The sequence below is a fragment of the Myotis brandtii genome, unplaced genomic scaffold (assembly GCF_000412655.1).
Source record: "Myotis brandtii unplaced genomic scaffold, ASM41265v1 scaffold84, whole genome shotgun sequence".
NCBI lineage: Eukaryota > Metazoa > Chordata > Mammalia > Chiroptera > Vespertilionidae > Myotis > Myotis brandtii.
This window is the reverse complement of record NW_005371410.1, coordinates 5,491,995-5,501,258: the sequence shown is the minus strand read 5'-3', so window position 1 is coordinate 5,501,258 and position 9,264 is coordinate 5,491,995. Positions and strand designations below refer to the sequence as shown.

The following is a 9,264-nucleotide window of genomic DNA, read 5'->3' as shown; positions in this document are numbered from 1 at the left end:
CTTCCCCCAGCTGCCAGCACCAGCTTCCCTCTGGCACCAGGGACCCAGGCTTCCCTCGCAGCCCTGGCTTCATCCAGAAGGTCATCTGGAAGGACGTTTGGTCTAATTAGCATATTACACTTTTATTATTATAGATAGCTTTTGCACATACAACATTCACAATTTAATAATAAATTAAAATTATAGCAATTTGTAAAATTCAACACAAAGTTCAGAAGGTAAAACTAAAGAAAACTCTCTGAAAGTCGACAAAGAAAGATAAAGGGAAGAATGGGAAGGAAAAGAGGTACAATCAGCTGACTAATATAATTCCAAGAAGACACAGTAAAAAATCTAGATGTGAGGAAATTATGAGATTATTTTAATTTCAGAACTTAAAAGCCCACCAAAACACATATCATGAAATTTCTGAAATAAAGGAGGGGCAAAGATCCTAAAAGCTTTCAGGGAGAGTGAAGAATTACAAGGAAAAGCTCAGGAATAAAAATAGCTAGTACTTCTTCAAAGCAATATTGGAATCTAGAATACAATGCAGCAATATTTTCAAAGTCCTGACAGAAAACAATTTTCCATCTAGCTATCTGTATCCAACAGGTTATCAATAAAAATAAGGGTAGAACAGACATTTTTAGGCCTTGAAAGCTCTAAAAATACATTTGCTTCCCATGCACTCTTCTCAGAAAAAAACAAAGAAGTAAACCAATAGAGATGACAACATGGAATCCCAGAAACTGGAGATCCAGTACAACAGAAAAGCAAATGAAATTTCAAAGGTGATGTGAAGAGAAGAAAGCTGTTTAGTAACCCTAGTAAGAAATAAATACAGATTGGAATAGGAAAGGCCAAAGAAGACTGGGGAGATCAGAGAAAAGAAGAAAATAGATCATATAGTGATTTATAAAAATGTAAAAATTAGTACTAAGAAAAGTTGGAGAGTGTGGGAAGAATTAGTGATCCACACCTAGAAAATTAATCAAATGAAAAAACCAGTAAACTCTAGGAAACCAAAAAAATGACAACAGATAAATAAGAATTTATATCATGTTAAGATATAAAATGGCCAAAACCGGTTTGGCTCAGTGGATAGAGCGTCGGCCTGCAGACTGAGAGGTCCCAGGTTCGATTCCGGTCAAGGGCATGTACCTGGGTTGCGGGCACATCCCCAGTAGGAGATGTGCAGGAGGCGGCTGATCGATGTTTCTCTCTCATCGATGTTTCTAGCTCTCTATCTCTCTCCCTTCCTCTCTGTGAAAAATCAATAAAATATATTTAAAAAAAAAAAAAATAGAATATTTTAAAAAAAAAAAAAAGATATAAAATGAACCTAAGAACCATTATTGGCTCCTCACTGAGCAGTATTTTTATTTTTTTAACTACCCTAAGAACTAATATAACTTTATTGAAAGGATGAGTAAGGGTGACCTCTTTATATATCAGAAAAGGAATATCATAGATTACACCTAAAATTGATAGATGAAGTCATACCAAAATAATAGACAAACATGGTAATTGACCATACCTTCACTATGTCTCCCATTGGCTAATCAGCATGATATGCAAATTAACCGCCAACAAAGATGGCAGCTAATTTGCATACTGCAGGCAGGGTGGGACAGCGCCATCCCAACTGCCCCACCGCCATCCGGGCCTGCTATTTGCCACGCTCCAGCCAGAGTGAAGGCCTGGGTCCCGGGTGCCAGAGGAAAACCGGTGCCGGCAGCCAGGGGAAGGGAAAGCCTATTGCACGAATCTTTTCATGCAACAGGCCTCTAGTACCAAAATAATGTTTTAGAATATATAGGTTAATATCAAAACCAACATCTGAAAGAGTTGAAAATAAAAATGGGGCTGAGGAAATAGAAAAACATTGACTTTTTTTAAAAGACAGGCTTTTCCTATTAATTTATACACCAATTACTTTGCATTTATATACTCTATCATTCATACCCTTCCACTATCTGAGCTTATGTTATTCTCAATCCTACCCCTATTTTTACCACCCTAAGATCAACCAGCCTATACTTAAGAGTTATATTCTGCCCACCTAGGTGGAGTATGCTTACATTTAAAAATGTGCAATGAGGCCGAAACCGGTTTGGCTCAGTGGATAGAGCGTCGGCCTGCGGACTGAATTCCGGTCAAGGGCATGTACCTGGGTTGCGGGCACATCCCCAGTAGGAGATGTGCAGGAGGCAGCTGATCGATGTTTCTCTCTCATCGATGTTTCTAACTCTCTATCTCTCTCCCTTCCTCTCTGTAAAAAATCAATAAAATATATTTTAAAAAAAAAATGTGCAATGAGCCCTAGCTTGTTTGACTCAGTGGATAGAGCGTCAGCCTGCGGATTGAAGGGTCTGGGGTTTGATTCCCTCCAAGGGCACATGTCCAGGTTGCGGGCTCGATCCCCAGTAGGGGGTGTGCAGGAGGCATCCAATCAATGATTTCCTCTCATCATTGATGTTTCTCCCTCTCTCTTCCTCCCCCTTCCTCTCTGAAATTAATAAAGACATATTTTTGAAAATGTGTAATAAAAATTTCTAAATGTCTACCATAAAATACATAGCTTCAATTAATAAAATAAAAAATAGTAACTAAATAATCATAAGAAACCTACATATCAAAATTAAATTATTTTTAACCTGCATTCTATAATTCCATCTAACAACAAATATCCTAATGGATACCCCTGGCCATTGGCTCATTTTATTGGAGCACTGTCCCATGCACTAAAAATTTGCAAGTTCAATTCCTGGTCAGGGCACATGCCTAGGCTGTATGTTCAATTCCCAGTCAGGCACATGAGAGAGGTAGCCAATCAATGTTTCTCTCTCTCATGGATGTTTCTCTCTTGCTCTCTCTAAAAATCAATAAAAACATCTCCTCGGTTGAGGATTTAAAAATTTAGTTTAGCCCTAGCTGACTTGGCTCAGTGGATAGAGCGTCAGCCTGCGGACTGAGGAGTCTCAGGTTCAATTCTGGCCAAGGGCACATGCCTGGGTTGCGGGCTCGATCCCCAGTAGGGGGCGTACAGGAGGCAGCCAATCAATGATTCTCTCTCATCATTGATGTGTCCATCTCTCTCTCCTTCTCCCTTCCTCTCTGAAATCAACAAAGAAATATATTTAAAAACAAAAAACTATTTTTGCCCTAACCAGTTTGGCTCAGTGGATAGAGCGTCAGTGGATAGACCCTTGGCCTGCGGACTGAAGGGTCCCAGGTTCGATTCTGGTCAAGGGCAAAATAAAAGATAAAAATTTAGTTTAATTTTAATGTATATTATATACATGAAAGGCTAATATACAAAGTGTCCCCTCAGGAGTTCAACCGGGAGTTCTATCACTCACTATGACATGCGCTGACCACCAGGGGACGGCATGGAACGAAGGAAGGCCCTGGCTGGTAGCCAGGGAAGGAAGGCCCCAGCTGGAAGGCCCCGATCGGCCCCGATCACTGGCCAGGCCTAGGGACCCTACCCATGCACAAATTTCGTGCACCGGACCTCTAGTTTAAAAATAAAAAACAATGGACCTAACGTTTTCCCTGGCGTGGTGCAGCTGAATACATGCAAGTATTATTGATCCACAGAAGTCAACCTCAATAAAAGTTATTTTATTTATGAGCTAATTTCTGAAAAACACTATTTTAAACAGTCAATATCAATATCCCACTGGTCAAATTTTTTAATGCCAAAATAAAAGAGCCTTAAGCAGTGGAGAACACACATTAACCTATGCAAAAGCAACAGCTTCCAAAACCGTTTTAAAAAATAAAGTTTAGCCCAGCAGGTGGTTCAGTGGTTGAGCACTGAACCATGAACAAAAAGGTCATTGGTTCAATTCCCAGTCAGGGCATATGTCCGAGTTGGGAGCCTGATCCTCAGTGGGGTCATGCAGGAGGCAGCCAATGTTTCTTTCTCATTGATGTTTCTATCTCTCTCTAGTTCTCCTTTCCTGTCTTAAAATCAATAAAGACATATTAAATAAAATAAAATGAAAATTTTATTAGAACAATGAAAAATAAAAGCAGTTGCCTCAAACACTTAAGCACAAATGACAGGTATGAATGTTGTAATTTTTATAATGAAAATATAAAGATCTGACAGAACCTCATCTTAGCCGGGACCCAGAATTCTTTTAGAAGAGAATTTTTGAAATAGTTAAAAAGTAGGTAAGTAGGAGACAACAAAGAGCCTTGACTGCCTGCTAAGGAAAATAAAATTTACAAGATATAAACCTAAGCCTGTTTTATAATAAGCATTGAACAAGTAAAAAAAAAACTAGCAACACTTCCAACATGAAGGATTATGCTTTATGTTATCAATGCATTTGTCAACCATGATATTCCTTTCAGACCCTTGCACGCTCTTTTGTATATTTAGTTTATTCCCATAATCTGCTCTTCCCATTCTCTGAATTAGTTTTCCTTTCATACCATTCCCAATTACAATATTAATAAAATTAAATAATGATAATCTGTTAACAGTTAAACCAACATACATAACTTTCCTGATCTTGCAAACAAGACAAAGGAGTGGCAGTTGTATGACTGCTATACAGTAATTAACTTTAATATGTTTTTATTAATTTCACAGAGAGAGAAACATCAACATTGATCAGCTGCCTCCTGCATGGCCCACAATCTGGACATGTGTCCTGATGGGGAATCAAACCAGAGAACTCCTGGTGCAAAGGTCAATGGTGAATCGAAACAGTGACCTCCTGGTGCATGGTTCAACCATTGAGCCACATTGGCTGGGCTGCTATACAATAATGTAAAATGCTAACATAAATATTTGATGACATGCAGAGATTGATCACAGTAGACTATATGTGAAAAATCAGATTATCCAACAGACATGTAGTAAAATCACATTTTGTAAAATTTTAAACTGTACTGTTCACAATCTCATACCTACGTTAGACAAAACAAAACAAAAAGTTAGTTTTTACTCTGGATGGCGGCGTGCTTTTTCAAACTCTGATTTCCTGTACTTTTCTGATTTTTATAAGTGTATCTTTTAAACAGGAGTTTACATCTTTTAAAAAAAATATAAAACATTAAAATGTTTGTGATGCTTATAAATTATTAAATTCTTAACATACTGTTTTTAAGCAGAAATTATTTTACCTATATTCAATACATTAAAAAAATTATTCTTGACCACTGATAATCTTATGAAAGCTGTTATCACTTTCCTCTCAGAAAACCTATAAAGAACATTTTATATCAAATGCCATGGGTTCATTAATGCACTAAGGTATATTTATGGGCTTCCACTGTCATGGGCCCCCAAATTTAAAATCTCTCTTGTAGAATAACTGCTTTATGAGTAGCCATTTACTCACAATCCTCTATAATAAAAGCATAATATGCATTGCCCCTCGACCAGGAGTTTGACCATGTGCTGACCACCAGGGGGCGGCATGGAACATGGTGGGCGTCGGCAACGGGGCATTGGCAGCAGGTGGCAGTGGAGGTGCTGCCAGCCTCGGTGGGCCCCAGCGAGAGCGGGTCCATGGCGGGATGGTGGAGCAGGTGAGCAGGCAGTGGCAGGACAAGGCGGGTGAAAGCAGGACCCAATCACCCCACCAACCACCCTGCAGACTGCGACCAGTGCTTCGATCACCAGCCAGGCCTAGGGACTGCACCCATGCCTGAATTTCGTGCACCAGGCTTTTAGTCTTAATATAGGCAACAATATTTTTCTGATGCCCAAAAAAGAAACTGGGTGATATGGGTGGGAATAAGAACAGGAGAATAGGCAAAAAATTTTAGCACAAAGCACTGTGATCCAACAATTAAGCAAAAAGAAACCATTTTTGCTTAATTGAACAAGTTGTATCATTTGGCATTAATAGTTTGGACATAAACTTTAGAAGTAAAGATAAAGAAGGCATTATGGTGTTACAATACATTTGTGAAGATAATTTTCTTCAGCTAATATTTTGGGGATACAAGAGGAAATTTCCTTTTGTTGTTCTCGCCACTTGAGTATATTCTCTGCCAGTTCTTCTGTCTCAGTCACCAAAATATCCATCTTGGCTAAAGCCTTGCTCATTCTCTTTAGATCTGCATCTAAATGAGGAATATTTCTAATTGTTTCAAGGTGGGTTTCTAATCTCTCAATAAAAGTCACTGCCAACTCCAGCAAATGTACCATGTATCTGTGATAAACTGCTTCAATAGGCAGGTTTTCCTGGCACATGGGTTTCAACAGTCTTTGCCTGAGGGACCTCTTCTCTTTTAGCACTGCTTCCAAATGATTATTCATGCTTTGCAGAGTTTGACACTTTTGAGCCAAAAAAGAAGGATGAACAATGTCTGCTGTATCTTTTTCTAGTTTTAGAAGTTCAATTTCCAGGTTTTTCTGATTGATTTCAGCTTTAATATTTGTGATCTGCTGTAGCCTGGAGAAGTTCACAAAGCAAGGAGTAGATTTCTTAGATATATCTAATATCTCCTGAGTGACTATCCCCAAGGCCACAATATGGCCCAGCAGTAGCCCGGCAGGGTTTGGCTCAGGCGCCGGGTCCCAAGGTTCGGCCGCTCCTAACTATTTTATTATCTCTCTTCTATCAGCATGATAGAATGTAACCATCTGCTTTTTGGTACTTTTTACTACCAGCTAAAAACTTTTCATAACTTATCATGTAAGTAGAATTATAAACATTACAAACTATGTTTTCAGTTCAACTTCTCACGCTTTAGCTATGTACTCTTCAATATATATTTCATTTCCTAAAATAAACGTTAATAGTTTTAACTAAAATACATGGTTTATTAATAAGTTCGTCAGATACTATGCTAAGCACTTTGTTTCTTTACAACCTAAGATAGTATTTGCTTTATTATTACCATTTCACAAATGGGGAGGAGCTTACAGCTTACAGAAGCTATTGAATTTGTCACAATCATCCAGTACACATGTGATAAAGGAGGACTGGAATCCACTTCTATGTAGCTCCAAAGCCATACTCTTAACCACTACATGCTGGAGCAGAATGAGATAAAGGCAGAGAGCATCTCTAACAGTTTGGGACAAACACTTTGATATTCTGATGAAACCTACAAATTAATGTCTAAAATTGTGCATATCAAAATTTCCTTTATAATTCCTATCCATAGACTTCAGGCTAAAAATTCCTGATACAGGGATTAAGAGTAAACATCTAAGATAAAAGTGGACTACAAATGCAAAAATGTAACTCCTACCCAGCTCCACCAATAATCAGTGGTGAGATGTTAGTAAAATATCATTTCTCTGAATTTCATGGCACACTATAAATCCTGAAATTAAAAGTATGGTTTTATCCTAGTATCACATGTTGCCACCTAAATATAGTGACAAAAAATTCAAAATTCTGACTCAAATAATGACATTTCAAATCCTTTTGCTATTAATGTGAATTTTAATGCATTAATATATTAGTATTATAAGATATCCAATCATCTATTTTACCCATAATGAAAGGAACAACAACCATTGCTAAACTTAAGTCAAAAAAAATTTCAGGTTGAGACTCAGAAGAGATGCCAATAGTGACAACACATAAATTTTAAATAACTAAAATCTACAATCTTTTTTGCCAATTTTATTGACAAAAGAAAAAAAAGATGGAAAAGGTATTTTTTGCACAGGAAATGCTTTTTTGAAATTAAACTATTCTGATAAACTATCATCAGCTACTCTGTGTACCTCAGGATGTTCATTTATGTTATCACTGCATTTAATATGTTCATTAATCATTGCACACACAGTACCTCAAATATTCTCTACCCATAAAAATTTTACAAGAACCAAGAAGTTTAAACAGGATAGGCACACATGAGAAAACAATATTTAGCCATAACCAATTAAAATCATGTTGAACAAAAATTTGCAAATACTTGAAACAAAGTTTGGTTATTTTAATTATTGTGTTCCCTAAAGTTTTATTCACTATATTTTTCATTATATGTATTATTTTTAAATGGATCTAGTATGCATAATAGGAAAGGAACAAATAGCAAGTGGCTTCCAGAAGGGTCAAAGTGTCATCTATCACATTAGTGATTTTTTTTTTAAGGATTAAGTTTGTTATAGGTCTTTAGCTATGCCATAACAATTTTTTAATATCTCAAAATAATTTTTAGAATTTTGACCACATCCACATGTGTTAATAATGAAAAACGGGGTTAAAGAAAAAATGAATTTTTATTTTTAATGTTTTAAAAACAAGACCATGAGTAAGAAAGAAGATATTTAATAAATATTGATAAATTGTCATTTTATGACTAAAGGTATATAACCCAATATCCTAAAAGGAAAACTTGATGACAAAGCAAATTTAATATACAAATCACAAAGTAGTCTTCAACATACTTAAGAATACATACCTCTGTGTCCAGGAATTGATGTAAGCAAATATTCTGAGAGTATGTTCCTTTCTGAGCTGCAGTCCATCACCACCTTCTATATCTGATACTAAAATAAAGTAGAAAAGAAAATGTTTAATTATGAATAAATAATGCTAAACCAATGTTAAAGCCAATATTGCATTTTTTTTAAAAAGCCTAGTTTAGAAATGTAAATATTTCAGGTGACTTTTTATTTTTTGCTTTCACCAAGTAAATCTTGGTTTGTTTATTTAATTAATGACTAATTTGAGCTTAACAGATTTTCAATATATGTAATTCTGAGTGGGAAAAAAAGAAGACATTTTGCAATTATTCTGGTATTGTCTCTCAACTTCAAATCCACCCTTCAATTCTCTGTTTTGTGATGCTGGGGCTGGGGCTGGGACTGTTACAAGTTACATTTTTCATTTCCAGCTGGCTTCCTGTTAAGATCTTCCTCCAGTGCCTACACAACACTAGAAAAAGACTGGAAGATAGAGACCAAGGACTCTTTAGCTTGCTATATCTGAAAGCAACACTCAGCAGCAGCATTGATTCCAGTCAGGCTCCAGATTCTAAGAACCTATCTCATGGTACCACTCTCTTAGAAGTACCAGGATTAGGCAGGCCGCATCCCTTCCCTGAAGTCCTAGACAACCGTCTTTCCTTTGTTTCTCCAGCCTTAAGGGAGAATGGATGTTTCCTGCAGTCATCATCATTTTCTGGGTGTCCTCTGGGTTCCTTTGCTCTTTAAACCTTCAACATCTATTTAATTACTTCTCTTTATTAAATTCCCTCTTCAATTCCCTGACTGACATATTGGCATTTCATATACAATATGTACTACTATTACTATTACTACTATTACTACTACTACTACTACTACTA

The 9,264-nt window shown here is 36.8% G+C and overlaps 1 protein-coding gene and 1 pseudogene across 5 annotated transcripts in view; both read right to left on the bottom strand.

Annotated features, from left to right (window-relative positions):
* The window catches only part of USP34 (ubiquitin specific peptidase 34), a 203,004-nt gene extending 194,142 nt beyond the window's left edge, over nucleotides 1-8,862 (bottom strand). For 4 of the 5 annotated variants that reach the window (XM_005884578.2, XM_014532014.1, XM_014532017.1 and 1 more), the window contains exons 1-2: nucleotides 8,790-8,860; nucleotides 8,377-8,464 (exon numbers count right to left, since the gene is read on the bottom strand). In XM_005884578.2, coding sequence (XP_005884640.2) covers nucleotides 8,377-8,464; nucleotides 8,790-8,805 — 104 coding nt within the window. In that variant the 5' untranslated portion in view covers nucleotides 8,806-8,860. Of the gene's footprint in view, nucleotides 1-8,376; nucleotides 8,465-8,789 lie in introns of all 5 variants that reach the window. The other variant, XM_014532016.1, reaches the window with a different exon arrangement.
* Nucleotides 5,801-6,973, bottom strand: LOC102254865 (annotated as a pseudogene).
* Nucleotides 8,863-9,264: the final 402 nt, after the last annotated feature.